The sequence below is a fragment of the Neofelis nebulosa genome, chromosome 12, assembly GCF_028018385.1.
Source record: "Neofelis nebulosa isolate mNeoNeb1 chromosome 12, mNeoNeb1.pri, whole genome shotgun sequence".
Lineage (NCBI taxonomy): Eukaryota > Metazoa > Chordata > Mammalia > Carnivora > Felidae > Neofelis > Neofelis nebulosa.
Genome location: NC_080793.1, coordinates 18,749,915 through 18,771,522, shown reverse-complemented (window position 1 = coordinate 18,771,522; position 21,608 = coordinate 18,749,915). Strand labels below are relative to the sequence as shown.

Below are 21,608 nucleotides of genomic sequence, written 5' to 3'. Positions count from 1 at the left end.
AGTAGAGATTAGGTGGCTTATGTGTGATCACATGGCCGGTTTGGAACAAGGGGATCTAACGCCAAGTTTTCTGTTTCTCAATGGATGGGGATTTTCCAGGTAGTGGCAATCTATTCAGTCCTTCAGCTCTTACTCTTCCTTCCAATTCAGAAAGAATTGCTCATTTTCTGTTCATCCCAACCTCTGCAGAATCACTCTTAGGTGATAGAAAGTATTCCAGAAAACCCCACAAAACACCAAAAAAAACAAGAGAAGGCACTTCTGTTTCCCAGTAGTATAGTTTCAAGGCCCTTGGAGTTCCTGATGCCATGAAACAACATACCCAATGGAGAGAGCAATACTTCCTGGTGAAAGGAAGACCAGACTCAAGCATGTGACTGGGAAAAAAAAAATCTTTATTTTTAAGTTCATTGGGTGAGGAAATTGGGGGGGGGGGGATAAGTTAAGTCATAGTGAAGAATAGCGCTGATATTTCAGAAGCTCAGAAATTTCCTTCAAATCCACCATTTCAAAATGGCAGCAAGATCTTCCAGACACAGAGGAGCAAGTTCTGTTCATTTATTCATTCATCCATTCATCCATTTCTTTCTCCCATCTGACTTAAATAACAAGATCTCAGAGAATGAGTTTGAGGCAGGAACTCTGCTTTGTCACGGGGAGTCCAAAGTTAGGCCAATGTAGTAGGATCTTACAAATTTATATCTTTACACGTCTCATTTTGAAGATGGAGAAATGGAGACTCAGACAGGGCAAGGGATTTGGCCTGAGGCCTCTTGGGATGTTCATGGCCTGGGACGGGCTCCTCCAGGCCCAGCTGTGGTTCTGAAGCAGCTCTGACAGATTTCTCTTCTGTTCCTGGTCTGCAGAAGCCAAGGTGAAGAATGTGATGATATGAATAAGCTCAATGGGGATGGCTGCTCCCTTTTCTGCCGAAAGGAGGACTCCTTCAATTGCATTGGTAAGTCTTCGTCATTTCTTTGGGCTTAGCTGGAGAAGGGGACCATGCAGAATAGCCACTTCAATAACAGCAGTACTTATGACTAATGGTGATTTACTCCTTCGTATTACAAATATTTGCTGAATGCCTCCTGTAGGCCAGACCTTGTTTTAGACACTGGGGAATACAGCAATGGGAAGCAAACAAAAATGGGCACTTGCACCTGCCCTCATGGAGCTCATGTTCCCATTGGATGACAGCAATGGCTGCTGGTAACTCTTTTTCAGTCTAGCTTCACCTTCCATTCATCATAGCCCTTCTTCATGCCAGCTCTTCAGGATGGTTATGAGTACAGATTTTTATTAAGGCTTTTATTCTCATGTTAGAGATGAGAAAAATCAAAAGCCAGAGAAATGATAAAACTTGTCCAGCGTCACACGAGTTAGAAGTGATAGAAGACAGAGCAGACAGAGCCAGGGCTTGAACCTGATTCTGCCTGATTCTTAAGCACATGCTCAGCTTAGTTTGCTGCACAACCCCCAGCCAAGATCCAGGAACCACTGCGGTCCCCTCTGCACACTCAGAACCTCGAGGAATAGCAGACCAGCCTGTGTTTAGAAAGCAAACGTCCTTTTCCCACCTTCACTGAGTCAGATGGGAAATTTGTTTTCCTCTGGCTTCTCTAGGAGTCTGGCTGTTCTTGTTACAGCCCCACTTGGGAGGCCCCGGCCAGCCTGGGGCTGGTAAACAGTCAGGGGTTGGGGGGCAGGGATGGAATTTTGAGCTGGCTCAGATGAGATCATACTTCCTTTAAGATGCAAATCGATACCTGAAGATCAAAGGTCCCCCGGCTAATCCCCTGGGCTGGAGGTGAAAACTAATCACAATTCATTTGCAAGTACAAAAGACAGAGGTGCTCTATCTGAAGCGGGAAGGGGCAGCTACTGAGGGGATGAAAACATTGGTGGGAAGATTTCTCACTGAAAGGCAATTTTCTAGGAAGACTAAAGGGAAGGAAATGTCATCGGGTCCTCACATTTGCAGTGCATTACAGCGACGCATTTAAACCTGACTTCTCCCTAGAGATTGTGAGCACTGTGAGCTCTTCACCATATATCGTTCACCCTTATTCCATTCTCAGCACACATTGATTGAGCACCTGCTATCTCCCTGGCACCAGGTAGGGGCTCAGCAACACAGTAAGAGGTGTCCCACAGCTTGCCGTGGATGGAAGCCAAGGAAGACATGGAGGAAGGAAAAATGGGAGGAGAATTTCCAGGCAGGACCTTGGGTTTCTAAATGACAGAAGGTTGTTTTCTGTCGATCTGGGTATGGTCCATGGTAAAAACGTGATGTTAGCATAGTGGTATGGTGGAAGGAGCCTGGACTGAAAATTAAGAAAACCCAAAGTCCTCACTGTGCTGAGAATTTGCTGCCTAACACTGGCCAAGTTGCTTCTCTAGTCTGGGCCTCAGTTTATCTCCTGTAAACTTGAAAGGATTGAGATAGGTAGTCTCTAAGGGCCTTACCTGCCCATGACTTGTGTGATTTCCAAGGTGTGTGACTATTTCCCATCCCTATGAGCTATTTGCCTTTGTCGCTATCTTTGCAACACCCAGCATCACTCTCCAGTCATGCTGGGAAATATCTTCCTATGTTACTCGCACAAAGGTGGCATGTAACTTAAATGCTTCTGGAAGGAAGGCAGGATGTGGTGTGAGGGTTAGATATGGTATCCTAAAAGAGATGCTTGGGTGGCCCTGACACCCACGTTGTAGGTTGTTTCAGCACTGTGTGGCAATAAACAAAAACAAGAAAGCCTCCTTCAGGTAGAAGTGCATCGTCCATGGAAGGGGTCTGCGAGCTACAGTCCATGGGCCAAAACTGGCCTACTGCCTATATTTGTAAATAAAGTCTTACTGGAACACGGCATGCTCATTACTTTACATATTGTCTATGGCTACTTTCCGGCTACAAATTATTGAGCAGTTGCAGCAGATATCCTATGGCCCAAAGGGCCTACAATATTTACTTGTCTGGCCTTTTACAGACCTTTGCTGACCCCTGGCTCATGGATTTGAGGTCTTTGACACTCTTGGTTATTGGAGCCTGGTGCAGAGAGGAGGTGAAAACCAGGCCATGGTTTGCCGTATCTAAGAAAAAGAACTGAATTTTAAGTCGACGGGTGGGGCCTGGGAGACTCTTAGAAATAGCACTGGACAGTGAGTCCAGTCTTTGGGTGCCTAACCCCCTCGGGCCCAACTTTCCCACCTATACATTAGCCAGAATGACTGTTTTGGACTAGATCACTGATTTTCACACTATGTTAACTGGGATGTTTAAGAGGAAAGAGATGAGGGTGAGGGAGGTACCAAGAAGGTGAGACTTGGACCCTCATAGATAAAGGTTGATGTGCTGTTGGTGTCTACTAGGTTCTGAGTCTTGTGCTGGTGATGATGATCTTTAATGAACATCTATTATATACCAAGCACATTTCAAACCCTTATTTTCATAACAATCCTTTTGGTTTTGCTTTTACGAAAGAGAAAGCCCAAGCATGCAGAGGTGAACTAAGGATATGCAGTTCAATGGTAGAATCAGGACTCAACCCCAGAGAGTCTGATCCCAGACTATGGTGAGCTACCTGAAAAAAAAAAAAGTAGCTCTTGGTCTTGTAGGGTTTTCAGGGTAAATGAGGAACACACTGCTGTAGAATAGTTCCTATAGCGAATTAACGAACTGGAATACAAAATTGTCAGTGGTGTGGATGGTGACTCTTAGTTACCTGGTATATTCAGTGTGGTTTGTGTTAGAGGAGGGACCTCACCTACACCCTCACCCATTAGAATTCCATCATAGAGACTCAATGAGACACAGGACATTCCAGGAATTAGGGAGTGTATCCAGAGATCCCAACTCCCAAGAACTTCATTCCAAAGAGAAGCTCCATGCCTTTGAGTCTAGAAAAACATCTTCCCTTAAGAATAGCTGAAGAATAGACAGTGAATCTTTGGCTCTCTCCAGATCCAACTTATGTGAGTCAGAGAAATGGCAGTGCAGTGTGGGAGGCTTTGCTGAGGTGGACTGGTTTCGTCATTATATTGGTCAAGGCAGTGGCCAAGCAAACAGGCCTGAGTGAGACTCACTTGGGCTCTTATACCATGGCTTAGACATGGGACCTTAGCTAAACGTCAGTGTTCTCATCTAGAAAATGGTAAAAGTCATGGGACTCCACTGTGGAAGATATTTATCAATAATTTGGGATACTTGTTATCTGGATCCCCTTAGATTTAGGAAATAACTCTCCTTGATATAATAATAATGAGGCAGAGCCAGGGCCCTCTATAAAAGTTGAAAATCCCAAAGTCTCTTTCCCCCAGTCCCCCTTATAGCTTGAGGGTGGGCACAAGCCCTACACTTTCCCCTTGGTCAGACACACCAATGTAAGACATTGAATCAGAAGCTAGTGGTAGTAAGACATGGGGACATCACAGAAGCCATTTTGATAAGGATGGCTATAACTCATGTGTTTCCAAAGTACCAGTGACAGCACGTAGCATTAGCACCACAGTGACTCTGTTCTGATGTTTTCACAAGGCCAGTCCTGGGACCTAATCTTGAGCTTAGAATTGGGCTTCAGAGCATGCAAGCCTGGCTCTCCAGCCCTCCCAGAGAGTGTTCTAGAACTATCCACTATTCTCTGAATAGATTTTGTTTGCCCGTTTTGCTAAGTTAGCCAACGTTGGTTTCTGTTGATTGTCACTTAGAATCCTGACTGCAAATTGTTGTCATAAGATACTGTGAAGTTTAACCCCATTCCTAGCAAGTTGGATGTGTTGGATGCATGTTACTGTGACTTATCTCAGTGTGTGCTTGGGGGGAGGGGAGGACTATCAACAACCACCATTTATGGGCACCCACTAGGTGGTATGCCCTAGGTCATGCACCTTTCTTTAGGGTAAACCAATGGGAGAACTCTTATATCCAGATGAGAGATCTAAGAGCTATTATGATCTCTTAACCTGCTCAAGGTACCAGGGCTCATAGAGGTGTGACCCCATGTCAGATTGAGTAGGCAGCCTCCACTTTTTCTTCTCTACCACACTGCCCACCCCATCTGAATGAATGACTTCTTCTCCCTTCCTTCCTTTCTTCCCTCCCTCCTGTCCTTCTTCCTTACTTTCTTTTCTTCTTTAGTGTTGTTGTTGTTGTTATTATTATTATTATTATTATTATTATTATTATTATTATTTTTGTCACTAGCAGGGCCAGTGATTTCCCTGGGTTTGGTAACACCAGTGTGAGGGTGGGTGACAGATTTATGGTGGCATTTCCCATTCACTTTTCAGAAGCCCACACATCCGGAAGTATTCCCAAGGTACCAATGTGTTATGATGCAACACCCTGAGACTTCCCTTTCCCGCCCCAGTGCCCTCATCCCCAGGCACATAATACGCTGCTTGTTAAAAGGAACACCACCCACAAGACCTCTTAGGCAATGCAGGCTACATCCCCAGCAATGTGGAAATTATCTTGTCCTCCCCTCCCCCCCCTTTTTAAAAACATAACATACACCAGGCCTGAGGCTTCAGTTTAAAAATGTGGTATCAGTAAAATGATAACTCCCCACCCCCAAACAGGCACTGGCTGGAGGCATTGTTCAGTAGCTCCGGGAACACTGTTCCTAAAGCACTGAGTCGTAAACTACAGGCAGGCTGCTGATAAAAGCTGAAGGGGGGGAAGGTGATGGTCAAATTAGACAAACTGTGAAGCATCCCTAAGAGGGGCTCCCCTTAGCGACCCGTCTCAAGCCAGTGCTGGAGGTGAGCTACCTTCTGAGATGAGGTACAGTCCCTTGCAGGAGATGCCATTGTGGGAGGGTTCCTCCTGCTCCGTTTTGATTTACCACCCTGCATCCTTCAGGATGGCTGGGCTCAGGGATCAGCTTAGATGTAAGGGCCTGGGCTGCAGCTCAGGATCCCAGAGCCTCAGTTTCCCCCTCTGTGACACGAGAGGGATCAAGCTGCGGGCTATTGGGTCTCTTTCCCTGCTTGGCACTGAGGCATCCTCAATGTGTCAGGCATCTATTTAAAGCCTCTGAGGCAGGGCGCCTGGGTTGCTCAGTCGGGCATCAGACTTCAGCTCAGGTCATGATCTCATGGTTCGAGGGTTCAAGCCCTGCGTCCGGCTCTGTGCTGACAGCTCGGAGCCTGGAGTCTGCTTTGGATTCTGTGTCTCCCTCTCTCTCTCTGTGCCTCCTGCACTCATGCTCTCTCTCTCTATCTTTCTGTCTCTGTCTCTCAAAAATAAATAAATGTTAATAAATAATAATAACAAAATAAAGCCTCCAAGGCTTCAAATCCTGCTTGAGGCCGATATACAGTTAGGAAAACAAAGCAAATGGCCCCCCATGTTGTCATTCCCTGACATACACACATGCCCTGTGTATCTCTTTTTCTCAATTCTTCATAATTCCTCTCTCCCCACCGTTCCCTGCCGTTAGCATGACGTTGTCTCTGGTCCCTGACATAGCATCTCCAGCCCTGTCCCATGGCCAGTAACTCAATTATCTGTGAGGCAGCTGAGGGGGAGGAGGGGAGATCAATCCTCCTACCCACCAGTCCCTGGGAGGGGCGGGGGTCACAGAGCCTTGTGGCCCCTCTGTCAGGCTGCCCTGGCCTGCTCTGAGCCGAGGCGAGAAAGGAAAACAAGAAGATGAATCGCCATGTCTTCTTGGTGGATGTTCTGATGAGACTTTAGAACAACAGTGACTAAAAAGAAAAACAGCATCTGGTTGGGGGGGGAGGAGGAGGAATGGAAGGGGGAGGGAGAATGGGCTCTGCTGGGAGTTGCATTTATTATTATTTTTCTTTCTAACAAAGTGAAATCATAAGACGATCTACCTCTCACCTTACAAAAAAATGAAAATCAGCAAAACAAACCTTCTCCTGGATGCGTGTATGACTTCAGACTTCCCTCTGTGGGAAACATAGTAGCTTTCACCGAAATACCTTCCTGAAATAAAGCATCCTGTCCCTGGACTTGAAGACAGGCCATCACAAGAAGAGAAGAGAAATATTAGCAGTAGTTGCGGTGCTGCTGGGGAAGGTGGTGACCGTCAGCTAGGCTGGGTGGCATGCTTGGTGCTGGCATAATGACACATGACGCAGTGATAGGTAAGAACAGAGATGCTGGGGGCGCCTGGGTGACTTGGTTGGTTGAGCGCCCGACTCTTGATTTCAGCTCAGGTCATGATCCCAGGGTCATGGGATTGACTGAGCCCTGCGTCAGGCTCTGTGATGAGCTCGGAGCCTGCTGAAGATCCTTTCTCTCTTCCTCTGCTCCTCTTCCCTGCTCGCTCACTCTCTCTCTCTCTCAAAATTCTTTAATGTTTATTTATGTTTGAGAGAGAGAGAGAGAGAGAGAGAGGAGAAGCAGAGAGAGACAGACACGGAATCTGAAGCAGGCTCCAGGCTCTGAGCTGTCAGCACAGAGCCTGATGTGGGCCTTGAACTCACGAGCTGTGAGATCATGACCTGAGCTGAAGTAGGACGCTTAACTGACTGAGCCACCCAGGGGACTTCTCTCTCTCTCAAATTAAAACACAAAACAACACAAAACAAACCCAACATTGATTATGGGTGACAAGCCTGGCCCAGGCACTTGTAACCCAGGCCTCAGTTTTCTCATCGGTAAAATGGGTTAGTAATGGATCCTACCTCTTAACAGTTATTGTGGGGATGACACGAAGTTATACATGTAAAGTGTGTTTTAAAGCGGTGGCACCTGGTGAGTGTTACATCTGCATTTGCTGCTACTGTATTATTACTGTTATTAATACCAATAATTCAGAAGTTGTATCAATCCACCCAGGAATCCTGTAAGATAAATAATGTTATTAGCCCAGTTTCCTAGAGGACATCATCTGAGATTCAGAGAGGTTAAGTAACTTGTCCAAAATCCCACAGCTAGAAATAGCAGAAGTGTGGTTCACAGTCCCTGGGCAGCATCTACACACTGAACCGTGAAGTCGCTTCATTTAGTAGGCACCCAGCTGTACCAGCTTCTGTGTTAAGAATGTGTTTTTCAAATGACTTCATATTTCCCCAGCAAGTTTTCTGCACAGACTAATATTGCCCATTCTGCTGATGAGGAGACTGAGGTGCTGAGAGTTTCAGTGGCTTGTCCTAAGTCACACAGCCAGGGAGATCAGAAAAAGTGACTTCAAGACCCCATCTGCCTGCCTCTAAAGACCATGTCCAGTATCCAGATGAACTCCCCCAAACCAGCAGACAGCTTCTCTTTTCCAGTCTTTCTGTTTTGGTGCCCTTGGCTCACAGCAGGAATGAAATTGAACGCATAGGTCCTTCTGTTCTTTTCTCATGAGTCATGAAAGCTACAACTTTCAGTTATTATCACCCTATAAACATTCCACTGCGTAAACCCATGCCCCCAACATAGGGCCCTCCTGTGTTTCGGGCTGTATTTTCATTTTTAACAGCTCACCCTCCATTGACAGTAGCCACATTGTTTTTTTAGCTTAGGAGGACTTTTGACACTTAATCCTGTTGTCATGGCAATCTGGTAGTGACAAGAGGTGCCTGAGTTCAAACGTCTCTCTGTTGTAATTACTACCTGGGTCATCCTGGGCTCCTCCCATCCTCTCTCAGAGTCTCCATGTCCTCTCTGGAAAACGGGCATAATTATAACACAGTTCTGTTTAGAGGAAGATGGGCATAATGTCTGTAGGATGTTTAGCACAATGCATGGCAGTTAGCGGATGTTCCACGATGTCAGTGAATGCCACTTCCCCTTCCTCACTCCCATGTCAGTCCATCCCGGGCAAAAGTGGTCCTGAGCCTGATCTGCTGGAAAAATGCGGAGGTCCCTTGTACAAAGTGATCGAACCCCCTTGATCTCAGCTTCCCCAGCTATCAGGTGATGGGGTGAGCTAGATGAGCTCCCAGGGCCCTTTCAACTCTGACTTCCAGAATTTAAATCCCAGATCATTATTGTTTTTAAACTGTGCATTTTAAAAGAAATGAGGGCTTGGGGAGGAGAAAGGAATTCCTTTAACCCACAGGGTCAAAGGGGGTCACTGAGGGGACAAAGGAGCAGGAAAGGGAGGCGATGGGGCGGAAGGCTGCCAAGAGGGGCAGGACCGAAGATCTGAAGTCCTCAACCGGGAGGTCTGAAGGATGCATTCAAACACCCCGAGTCGAGTCAGCACCGGTTAGGATCAAGCTTGCCATCCAGCCTCAGACCTCAGCTTGCCACCTCCTTCGGAAACCCGGGAGGCCTACCCCACAGAGAGGCCAGGCTGGAATGAAAAGAAACAGGAGGCTGTGACGCCAGAAGGGAGGAATTCTAGCCCTCAGCCCAGGTCGGCTTCCTGGCTCACAGGGAGGGGTCAGGCTCAGAAGGACTTGGAGCTTGCCTGAATTTGAGGAATCAAGACCACACTTTGATGTGTGCCTTTGAAAGGCAGCCTGACTCCAAGGCAGGTGAATCTGGGTAGCCAAGAACAAGGGCTTCTTTATGGCATTTAAAGTGACCAGAGACCAGCCTGCACATACGTGCGCCTTGCTGTGCATCAGTGCGGTTGTGACCGAGGTAGCTGGGGAGACAGAGAGGCCTGGGGGGCCAGGTGTCGGAGAATTTTCCTAGCTGCTGGCTCCCTCCTCTTTCTTGGGGACCATGTTGTGTTGGAAGAGACATTTAATATTCATGAGCTGTGATCTCCACTTGAAGGGAGTGCCCTGGGGGAAATTGAAATATTAAGCAAGTGAGGGATATAGACCTAATTGTATCCTCCTTTTCTTTTTGGACAGAGAAATAATGTGCCTAAAATAAAATGATGGATGGGCAGCCGGGATTGTGTGAAAAGCCCGGTGTTGCAGCCTGCAGAATAAAACAGCTAACATAGGCAGTCAGAACCAGGCCGAAGATGGGGCCAGCTGGCTGCTGGGTCACTTTGTGTCATTCATTCGCACGTTTCTTGACGCCTACTGTGTGCCCAGCCCGGTGCTAGCTGCAGGAAGACAAGGAAGCAGTGGCAAGGCAGGCCAGGGAAACGACACGAAGAAGTATCTGAATGTGATTGTTGAAAATGCCAGTCAGTGGATGTACTTAGAGGTGTGTAAGTGGAGGGCCTCCTTTGCACTGAGGAGTCAGGGACGGCTTCCTTGAGGACACCTACATTTAAGCTCGGACCGGAAGGTCAAAGAAGCGGACAAATTAAGGAGATGTGGAGCAGGGTGACGGGGTAAGGAGTGTAAGAAGCTCAGACTGTCAAATCCTCAAGGCAGGAGACAACTTGAGAGGGTGCCACAGAAAGGCAGCACAGCCAGAAGGCAGTGAAGGAGGGGATGAGGCTGATACCTTGCCAGCTCCAATCCTTGAGGTCCCTGTAGACCTCAGTGGGGCTGCTGCCCCTGGTGTGATGTTCTGTGCCAAGCCCTGCGCAGGGCACCAGAGGCTTGCGTGCCTATGCATGTTTGGACTGGTCAGGGGTCAGCCAACCTCTGCCCTTGGCCAGACTCCCATCTGCTGCCCGTTTATGGGTACATGCAGTTTCATTGAAACCCATTTATGTTCCTTGGTGTAGGTGTTTGCCAATACAAAGACAGAGTTGAGTAGCTCCAGCAGAGACCTTGTAGGGCCCACGGAGCCACAATATTTCCTGTCTGGCCCTGTACAGAAAAAGTTGCCAACCAACCACTGGCATAGATGGGTGACTATATAGGTGGGTAAGAAAACAGCCATTTAGGGAGGTCAAGGAGCGTGAGAGATGAAGGTATGGCCTTATCCATCTTGCTTTTGGGCCTGTAGAAGTGTAGCTGTAATTGTCTTGACTCCCCCCAACATTTTCCCAATACACATCGGGCTCCCTTGCCCTTCATGGAAGAAGTTATCCTGTCCAGCCCTGTGTCCCCAGCACTCAGCTGGAGCCGGTCACTAACTGACTCTGTGGTAGAAAAGAGTGGCCAGTGGAGCCCAAACTGCTCACCGCCTAAAGGCGGACGGAGTCATGGATCCTCCCGGGGCTGCGCAAGGGAGTAGTGTATTGATATTTATGGAGAACCTACTACGTGGTCTCATTTCAAACCCATGGCAGCCCCTGGCAACCAGGCATTATTATCACCACTTTCCACATGACACAACAGAGCCCCCAACTGTTTAAGTGACTTTTGAGAAAGTGGCCCTCATTCAATGAGTATTTATTGAGCTGGAAAACCACCACGAGGGGAAACAAACCTTCGGGAGTACTGCATCCCACACAGCACAGGGCACGTGGCCTCCCGTCTTGATTTCCACGAGGCTGCAGGAAGGCAGGGACCATTACTCCCCTTTTACACAAGGAGAAATTGAGGCTCAGGGAGATGAAGTGACCTGTCCAAAGCAGGTGATTATTAAACAGCAAAGCTGGGATTTGAACCAAGATCCACCCAGCTCCACAAGGAGGGGAGCTGGTGGCCTCCTCCCATACACCAGACTTTCAGAACAAGTAGGAGTGGTAAGATATGTTTGTATAATTCCAGTCTTCTTCTATTTCATCATCCCAGACAATAGACATTACAGTAGAAATAGCTCATGATTAATTTGATTAATTTCATTAATTGAATGCTTTTCCTCTATTAACTCCTTTGATTAATTGCATTGACCCTATGTGGTAGTTTTAATATGATGGTAAGATGTCTGGATAAGAAAAAAGCACAGAGATGTTAAGTAATTTACTCAAGGCTTCCAGTAAGGGATTCCCGCCCTGGAAGTCTGGCTCTTAAGCCCGCAGGATGAACGATTAATTTACACTACCTCTCGATCATTAAGGTTATCTAATAAAATGTGTCCTCTCAAGAGCTGAACAGGCTGCCTGCAAACAGATAATGAGAAGGGGAAACAATGTGCAGAGGAAAGGAGTCTTCACTTAACAAAAGGATCCCAGGGTCTCTTTAAGAAACACTGTCTGAAGTGTTTGTTTACAGATCATTAAATACTTAACAGAGGGAGAAACTAAAAGAGACTTTCTCTTGGCTGCTACTGATTAAGTACCAAGAAGAACTGAAGATAAGGCAAATCTGAGATGATGATAATTTTTAAGGGACTGGGTTTTCAATTTCCATTTGCCAAACAGAAAGATAAAATGTTCCACACCCCTTGTCTACAGCCCTGCTCACCAGGGCTGAAGTTGGCTTCTCTCCCTCCAAGGCACAGCCACAGGGTCATGCAAAGACAGCTGGGAGCAAATGTGACCAGCCTAACCCTAGTTTTTGTCTCTATTAAGCGCCCGCTCCATGCAAAGCCCTGTGTTAGGTAGGCTGCAGATAGGAGGGACAAGTGGCAGCAGAAATTCTTGATTGGAGGACCTCAGAAGACCTTGTCATTAAGGATGTGTGGTGGGAGGTGAATGCAGGAGGAATTGCAAAGCCCTGGACCGGGAGGTGGGGGAGGGGTGAGTTGACCACTTCCTGGGCACCTGGGCTCAGTTAGAGCAGGTGTAGAGCTCTGCTGCTACAAAGGTCCAGAATGAGGTTTCTTTTGGTGGGGGTGGGGGTGGGTACCATGAGTAAACTGGTTCCAAAGAAAGCTTTGGGGAAGTCACAAGATGAGTGGGTGTCTAAGTGTGATCCTGCATCAAGGAACAGTTTCTGGGCGGAAGCGTGACGCGCTCCGGAGCAGTGTTGTAAGATCAGTCTCCCCTCGCTGGGATGCTCTTCAAGGGCCCACGAAGTACTTCTCTTGGCAAAGTGATCTGAAGAGAAATCAGAGTGATTTTTGGCTTTCAACACCAGTCAGAAACCCAGCCCACATCATCCATAAGATTGAACTACACTTTCAACTGCCTTTGGCAGTGCTGGTACAAGTCCTGGCTGGAGCTGGTCCATGAGTTCAGGAGTCCAGAACTACGCATATAACTTGAGTTCAGCCTCATTACCCACGAGAGGGCCACACAAGCATCTTAAACCCCTCCACTTCCCCATTTGTCTTTGTGCCTTTTGCCAAGAAAACTCCTGAATGGAGAGAGAGAGAGAGACAAAGACACACACACACACACACACACACACACACACACACACACGCGCGCGCGCACACGGGGTGGGGGGGGGGGGGGGGAGAGAGAGAAAGAGAAGCCAATTGACCTGGCCCAAAAAAGAGGGAGGGAGGGAGAGAAAGAGAGAGAGAGGCGCCAATTGACCAGAAGAGAGAGAGAGAGAGAGAGAGAGAGAGAGAGAGAGAGAGAGAGAGAAGCCAATTGACCTGGCCTGAAAGAGAGGGGAGCGGGGAGAGAGAGGGGAACAGAGAGACACCAATTGACCTGATCCAAAAGCACAGGGGACCACTTCTCTGCTCTGGGCTAAGTCCACCAAATATCTTTTTCCATCTGTGAAATGGGAGTGCTGTTCTTTACTTCACAGAGTAGCTGTTTCATTTCTTTATGAATTTACTCATCACCGATTTGTTGAGCGCCCCTTACATGTGAGGTCCATACTAGGCACTAGAGATGGCCAAACCTGCTGCGCTTGGGATGGTTGGTTCCTGTCCTTCAGAAAGTGTTCAGTAAATATCGATTATTATTGCTATTAATAATCTAGTTCTTACAAGTAGCAAATGCCCTTCCCTGAAAGGGATCAAGCAGAAACTTAAGAATCTTTACTCAGAAAACCCATGAGCGGGATTCTATTCAATATCTTGATTGCACAGACGTATTTCAGTGTGTTTCTCCCTTAATTTATCCGGCTCTTTTTTGAAATTTTGAAACTTCCAGGACCTCTGAAGTAAACCCTTTATATCCAGTTTTTCTTAACCCCTCTGGCCATCCCTACACAGACCTTTCTGCCCACCCCTTGAACTATTAGAGCTCTCCAAAGTCCCAGAAGGAGCTTTTCTGGTGCTACCCTCTCTCCCCGAGCTCATCATTCAACAACAAAGACCCCCAAATCTCCATCTTCAGTCTGGGCTTTTCTCTTCACCTGTGCATGGACTTGTATACCTGGTTGCTCTAATGGGATGCCCCAAAGGCATTCAAACTCAACCCATCTGATAGCAAGGGGACAGATTTCCTCCCCAGACTGGCTGCAGCTCCTGTTTTTCTCAATCTCCACTGGTGGTGCCACTGGCAAACCAGACATTTAAGCTAGAAGCTTAGGAAACATCCTTAACTCTTCCCTCTCAGTCATTCCCCACATCCAGACAATCGCCATCCCACCCATTTTACTTTGAAAACAAACCCCTTCCCAAATTAGTCCCTCCTCCCTCTCCCTGAGTTTGTTGCTCTACCTGAGTCCCCTCCAGCTCCTGCCAAGACTTTTGCAAGAGAACAGGAACAGGTCGCAGGATCCCCCTCTAGGGTTGCCCTTGCCCACCCTCTCCCATGTAGTGAGAGCAAGCTTCCTAAAATGGCAAACATTTTGCCACTCTACATCTGAAGTACCAGCTGGCTCCCCATTGCCCTGGAGATGAATCTAAATCCCTTCTTGTGGCTTTCAAGGTCTGAACTGGGCATTTACACTTCATGTTCCAACATCTTTTGTGCTTTACCTACTAGGCTGTTTCCAGCTTCCATCCATGTGCTTACAGAGGGCCTCTTCCTGGAATGTATCCCCACCCCCAGTCCTAGGACCTCTCAGAGATTCAGCCCCCGCCTCTTACCTCCCAAGGGAAGCCCTGGGGGCTGTGTGCTTGGTGTTGGGAGTCCCTCCCCTGTGCTCCCACAGCATCTTGTACCTCAGGACAAAATGCTGTGCAGCTCTTACCACACACTGAGCTCCGGGAGCGTGAGATCCTGCGTCATTCATCGGACTCCCCAGAATTCAGTCCCAGACCTGGCAAATAATTGGTGGCTCAGTAAATACAGAATAAATGAGTGAAAGAAGGATGTGTTTCTTAAGAGACAGTTTTATTTTTCAGGCAGCAAAGTGTGGTAGTGCGTTGTTGGTCTTCAGAGGCAGGCAAACCCCAGGGTGAATCACAGGCTTTTTTTCTGCATTCTCTGGGGGCCTCTCTGGCAGGATGTCTTTCCTGTGGTGGTTTTGTGCCCAGGCTCTGGAGCTGAGTGGATAGTGTTCAAGTCCCACTTCTGCCACAAAAGGGGAATGGGAGCTACTTTAGTTTCCTCACCTATAAAAGGACCACATTACAGTATTGACACGCCACAGAGCTGCAAAGCACTATACAAATGTTAACCAGAATGTTCTTTGGAGCCCCATTTTATCTCAGTATAAAGGAGAGAGGAGCTCAGTGGTAACCCTCCTTCTCTGTCTCCATGCTGGCCATGGCCTTAACTCTTTGACAAGGTCCAAACATTTTAGAACCTTAGCAGAAGGGATGGGCAGGTCCAGGGGCTTTGGTGGGCACTTAGGTTCCCCCCACAGGACAGTCAGGTAACCCCAAACTGAGCTCCTTTTCAAAGCTCAGGCTCCATCTCTGCCAGCTTCCTTTTCGGAAGGGAACCTAATTCACCAGTAGCTGGAAAGGACTGCAGGTAGGCCACCCCCCAGGCAGCGAATTCAAAAGGAAGTGGATAGCTGTGTAAATAGCGGCTTTAAGGGAGCATTTAAGCCAGTGTTCTTTGTTAAGGAAATTGATGGCTTTGTAAGCTTGGCCTCTGAAGGCTGTACTTGAGTTGAAGGCTCCCCATCTGTCCTCGTAAATTCCCTAATGGACTGTGGGCCCGGAGGCTGGGCCCTGTGTATTCAATCACCTGCCAACGAAAGTCGGATTCCACTTTAAAAAAATTAAAAAGGTTTAACCAAAACGTAAGTGATTGAGCCCGTGCAGTTTAACTGGCACAGAATAGCAGAGACGGATTGCTTCCTTTAGGGAAAGGGAGACTTCCTGGTCCTTCACGGAATCTTTTTTTTTTTTTTTTTCATGCTGGATGCCACGCCAGGTGCCTTCCATACAGCTTCTAGGTTCATCCTCCTAACATCTGGGAAAATACTCGTTATTGCACGGATTAGCCCAAGAGGAAACCGGGACACAGAGGTGAAGTGTGCTGTTCATGGACACCCAGCTCCTTAAGTATAGTGCAGGGGCGTGACCACAGCTCTGTCAGACCCCTGGGCCTCCAATAACACAGAATGGCAGGGCATCTCAGACAGAATCAGATTCGCTTGTCTCTTTAGATCCCTCTCAGTGTCCACTTCCACACATAAGACGTGAACTGGGCAGCATGGGCGGACGGAGGGACATGGATTGTGGAATCCAACTAGTCAGGATTGGATTTTTGCTTCTACAGCTTGTGAAACCTTATGTGAAGCTAATGACTTAACCCTCTTGATGCATGAATTTCCTTGTCTGTTAAATGGGATAATAGCAACACCAGACAAACCCATAGGGCTCTTCTAGGATTAAATGACATTACATATTGGAAAACATTTAACATAGTGCCTGGCACTTACCAAGTCATCTGATTATTCATTTGGCAAATACACTTACTACCTGGTAGCTAAAATTTTAATTAGAGAGGTAGAGGATGGCCTGGGAAGACATAGAGAGGGGCAGGCGACCCTCACCACCCCCACCCCCCGCCTGGAGTGCAGTGCCAGAGAGATTTTGCAGAGGAGTGAGTGGTCACCTAATGGCTAAAGATGAGTGGAGACTAGACAGAGGCAAAGCAGTGCTGGAAATTGGGGGGAATGTAGTCCATTCTGGAAGCAGCCACATTGAGCCTGTCTGAGCTGAGACTGGGGTACACTAGAGAAGAAAGAGAAGGCTGCAGAAGCAGGCAGGGGCCAGATTATGCCTTGTCAATGATCATCAAACCTCCGTCGGAAAATGTTGACTGAATACCAGTGTCTTCTGAGGCAGCCAATTTCACTTTCAGGCCAGCTGCAGTTTGTTAGAGGAATTTTCTGCCATGTCCCCCCTGAGACTTCTCTTCTTGAAGTTAAACATCTTCATACATAGGAATATTGCTCAGTGATGGTACCTGCTTTGGGCCCCATTCTCTGACAATATGTTTCCCCTGCCCCTCCTTCCTTCTTCCCTTCCCTTCCCTTCCTTCCTTCCTTCCTTCCTTCCTTCCTTCCTTCCTTCCTTCCTTCCTTCCTTCCTTCCTTCCTTCCTTTCCTTCCTTCCTTCCTTCCTTTCCTTCCTTTCCTTCCTTTCCCTCCTTTCCTTCCCTCTTTTTATCCTTATTGGGAGAAGGGAGAGGCGTATATATACATTACTGTAAGAACAAAATGCAGTTCAACAATACGAATCAAAGAGCATACAGATTCAAATTAACATAAAATCCTCTTTCAAGGGCAGAAGAGGAGCCCACCCATCATGAAAGGTAACGAAAACTTACCCGAGTGCGTTTCTGCCCGTTGAGTTGGCTTTTGCCCTTTAGAGCAGTGTGGCGCATCTCACCAACTTGGAGGTGGAGGCCTCTGTGGCTTGAATGCCTCATCTTTTGGACTTATCTGAACCATATGGCAGGAGGATGGTCTTCGAAGTGGGCCAAACCAATCAGGGCTCTGGTGGGAGGGATCCATTTTGACACTCCAATTTCTTGCATGGGAACCCCACCAAGAACCCAGCATACTGCGGTCACCTTAGTCACAATCAGCTGTGCCAGACTGGGGTGACTGGCTTGGTTTTCATGTGGTGCCCTGATTCATCCTCAATTCCTTGGCTACCGTTATTTAACATAGCATCCACTTGCCCAGAAGTCTCTCTTCTCTGGAAACGTGAGGATGCCCTAAGATTGGTAAGCTGTTTATTTTACGGACTTGAAGGATACATGTGTGTGCCCATACTGACTTTTGTTTGGATGCGTTGTGTTCTCTTTATATACACCTATTTCTCACAGACCAGTTTCTTTTTGAAATCACAGCTCCCCAATATTTATATAATGAGCCTTGATTAGCCAACCCAAACCCTTCGCCTATAGCAATTAACTGTACAGCATTCAGTGAGTCACTTAACCTTTCTGATTCTTAGTTGCCACATTTGCAAAAGGAGGCATGTGGACTAGATCATTTCTAGAGATCCTTGTGGTGCTACACACTCATGCGTTCAGCAGTATTAACTGATTGTCTTCTGTGTCCTGGAATTTGAAATGTAGTCTCGGGCAAAACAGCCTATGTTTCTGCTCCCAAAGAGCTGCTATTCTATTTAGAGAGAATGCAGTAACCAAGTAAACTTTATTTTTTTTAATGTGTATTTATTTATTTATTTTGAGAGCAGGGGAGAGAGAATGCTCACATGCAGGCAGGGTGGGGGCAGAGAGAGGAGAGAGAGAATCCCAAGCAGGCTGCAAACCATCGGTACAGTGCACAACATGGGGCTTGATCTCACAACTGTGAGATCGTGACCTGAACTGGAGTCAAGAGTCAGAGGCCTGACCGAGCCACCCAGGCTCTCCAAGTAAACTTTTGAAGCAACGAATGCTCTGTGGAAAGTGAAATTGAATAGCGGGATAGCCTGCAGACACTGGAGCGGAGGCAGCATGGTTAGAAAAGGCCTCACAGAGCAGGTGACATGAAGCTAAGGCTAAGACAGTGAGTCGAGAAAGCCACCTGATGATTTGGGAGATGAGCTCCAGATTGTATCTGTGTTAAGAAAATGTGAAAACAATCACGTGTCTGAGTATTTGTCATAATGTCTTATCTGATCATTACAACCACTTTCTAAAATGGGTAGGAATGGATGCCTGGGTGGCTCAGTCGGTTAAGCATCTGACTTCAGCTCAGGTCATGGCAGTTCACGAGTTTGAGTCCTGCATCATTGCTCTCTGTTGTCAACTTGGAGCCTGCTTCAGGTTCTTTGCGCCCCTCTCCCACCTTTACTCTCTCTCTCTCTCTCTCACCCTCTCTCACTCGCTCAAAAATAAATGGACATTAAAGATACTAATTGACACAAAGATACTTACTTATTGACACAAAGACCAAAACCCAGAATGATGATTCTGTGTTACTGGTACCGAAGAGTGAGTAAGTGACAGAGGTGAGCTTCAAATTTTGATTTCCTGTTCTGTTTGCTGTAGTCCTGTCCTGTTTCTCAGAATGGTTTCAACTGTACCATTCTCTGTTTTCATTTTGCTAACATTTCCCCATCTTCAGACTGCAAACCTGGTTTAATGATTAAAGGGGGGAAAATCAAGAACTAAATACTTGATTAGAATGACTCAGTTGAAGGGGATCATAAAGCCACTTGACGTAACTCTCTTACTCTGTAGACGCGAAATCGCAGCCCAGAGAGGGAAGTGAGAGAGCATCTCTTCTAGACTCACATTCTCTTGATCAAGCTGATGATTTTGAGAAAGGGTCCCATTCTTGTTTCTTTCTTTCTTTCTTTCTTTCTTTCTTTCTTTCTTTCTTTCTTTCTTTCTTTCTTTCTTTCTTTCTTTCTTTCTTTCCCTTTCTTTCTTTCTTTCTTTCCCTTTCTTTCTTTCTTTCTTTCTTTCTTTCTTTCTTTCTTTCTTTCTTTCTTTCTTTCTTTCCTACTTTTTCACTTATTTATTTTTGGTGTGGAGTGACGAGATCACATAACAACCACTGATACTTTGTTACCACCATCACCCTTTTGTGTCACTTTTGTCCATTCTCTGCATATGAATGCTTCAGATTGCTTTTCTCCATTTATTATTAGCTTATGTTATCCAAAACAAATTTCATTCTGTTATTTCCTGCTCATACTTTTAAAGGCCTTTGGGTCCTAGGGTATCACTCTCCCTCCTGACTGTGCTTAGAATGCCTGCCTATTTTGTGGCCACTACATAATTCATTGTGGGGCTGAATTTTACCTCCTCTCCCATGTCATGAGATAGCATTGGAACCCAAAAGAGACCCAGCTGAAAATCTTTCAGGGCTTTGAGCATCCTGCTCTATTGAATGCCTTCTCACTTATTAGGATCACTATCTTTGTTTACGATCTCTTTAGGCCATTAAAATAACTATAGCAAATTCAAGGTGATGTAAATGTATCTTCAAGTTCCAATTCATAAGACCATCACATCTCTTTATTAAATTTCAGCCCAGTATGCACCACCTTTTCCATCCAGATGTTCCATTTCTTTGCAAATTCGGTTAAGAAAGAAAATAAAATAATATTTAGGACAGATGGTGAGGCAGAATGTCTCATGGGGGAAAAAATATTATGGGCTGCTTTAGATGGAATTGGATTTTTTTTCCTCCCAATGTGTGCTTGGATTTATAATATGATCTCATTCTAATTAATATTTTCATAAAAATCTTTCTTTAGTATAATCTACTGAAGCAGATTCAAGTCAGGTTTGAGGTCCCTTCAATACAATCAGTAACAGAGATTCTAAAACTCCAAAAAGACTCATCATTTACCGAGCACCTGCTATTAGAATGTCATTGTCCTAAGAATTAGAGATGTAAATAGAAGTAACACTGGAGGCAGCTCAGAAATGTCTCACAGTGCAAGAGCTGTACATATTCACTCATTCATTCACTCATTCATTTTGTCTCAAATGTTAGTTACATAATAGAGTGAGACGGTTTTCCTGGCCCTAAAGAAGGATGTGCATGTTGAAGTGTGCTTCCATGAAACCTATGTCACATGGGGCAGGTGGTGAGGAAACAATAATAAATCAAATTTGTTTTTAGATCGTGAATGATAGTATGAAGGAAATACAGCAAGATGGTATGTATGCTCTAATGGGGATGGAGGAATGAGATGCGGCAGCGATGGAACAAAAGTGGAGCTTTTTGGAGTATCCCAAGATGAAAGAGTGTACAGGATGTGCTCAGGGACTTTATATGGGGTTGGAGGGTGGGCTGAAAAATGGGAGAGATGACTCAGTTTTGGTCTGGCCACTGTTGAGCAATGTTGTCATTTACTAGGATGGGCAAGAAAAGCATGTGGGGAGAAACCATTACTTCTGCTTTAGACATTATGATTTTGTGATGCCTTTAAATAGATTTTTTAAAGTTTATTTTAGAGAAAGAGAGAGTGAGTGGGAGAGAGGGGCAGAGGAAGAGAAACAGAATCCCAAGCAGGCTCCCTGCTCAGCATGCAGCCCGACATGGGGCTTGATCCCACAACCCTGGGATCATAGCCTGGGCTGAAATCAAGAGTCAGATGCTCAACCATCTGAACCATGCAGATGTCCTTAAATAGATACTTAGAGATGTCATTGTAGGCAGTTAAGACTCAGAGAAGAGGTCATTTCTAAAGAAATATTTGAGTCATTGGCACATAGATGTTCTAACGTTTTTGTTGAAGAATTAGAAGTGAAGGACACAATGTGGATGGATAAGAAAGGGGCCCAAGACCTGACCCAGACACCTGCCAGAGATTTAGGGAAGCAGAAAGCAGTGAATGAGCCTATGTGGAATGAGCTGAGAGCCAGAAGGAAATGGGATGGCACGTGCCATGGAGTCCATGAGGGAGTGCTTCAGGAAGAAAGGGCGGGGGTACTTCTTTATATGCTTCAAGGGAATCTAGCAAGATGAGGATTTTGATGTTACGGTTTTAGCTACCTTGAGGTCAGTGGTGATCACCATTGACAAGATTGATTCTGGTGAAGCTGTGAGTACAGAAGTGAGATTGGAAAGAACTGAAGAGTGAATTGTAGGCAAGAAGTGGGCACTTTAAGTACTGATAACTCTCAATAAAGTCTACTGTGAATCATGGAAAGAGAACTGTGAAGTAAAAGACATAGTGGTGGTATGGAGATGTGGAATGAAAAGAGGATTTTTTTTATTTTTGTATT

The 21,608-nt window shown here is 46.3% G+C and overlaps 1 protein-coding gene across 2 annotated transcripts in view; it reads left to right on the top strand.

Annotated features, from left to right (window-relative positions):
* PAPPA (pappalysin 1) overlaps positions 1–21,608 on the top strand; it is a 244,862-nt gene that overhangs the window by 114,287 nt on the left and 108,967 nt on the right. For both annotated transcript variants that reach the window (XR_009251453.1, XM_058694371.1), the window contains exon 9: positions 867–958. Coding sequence is in view for 1 of the 2 variants with exons in the window: in XM_058694371.1 (XP_058550354.1) it covers positions 867–958 (92 nt within the window). In the remaining variant the exon portion in view is untranslated. The remainder of the gene's footprint in view (positions 1–866; positions 959–21,608) is intronic.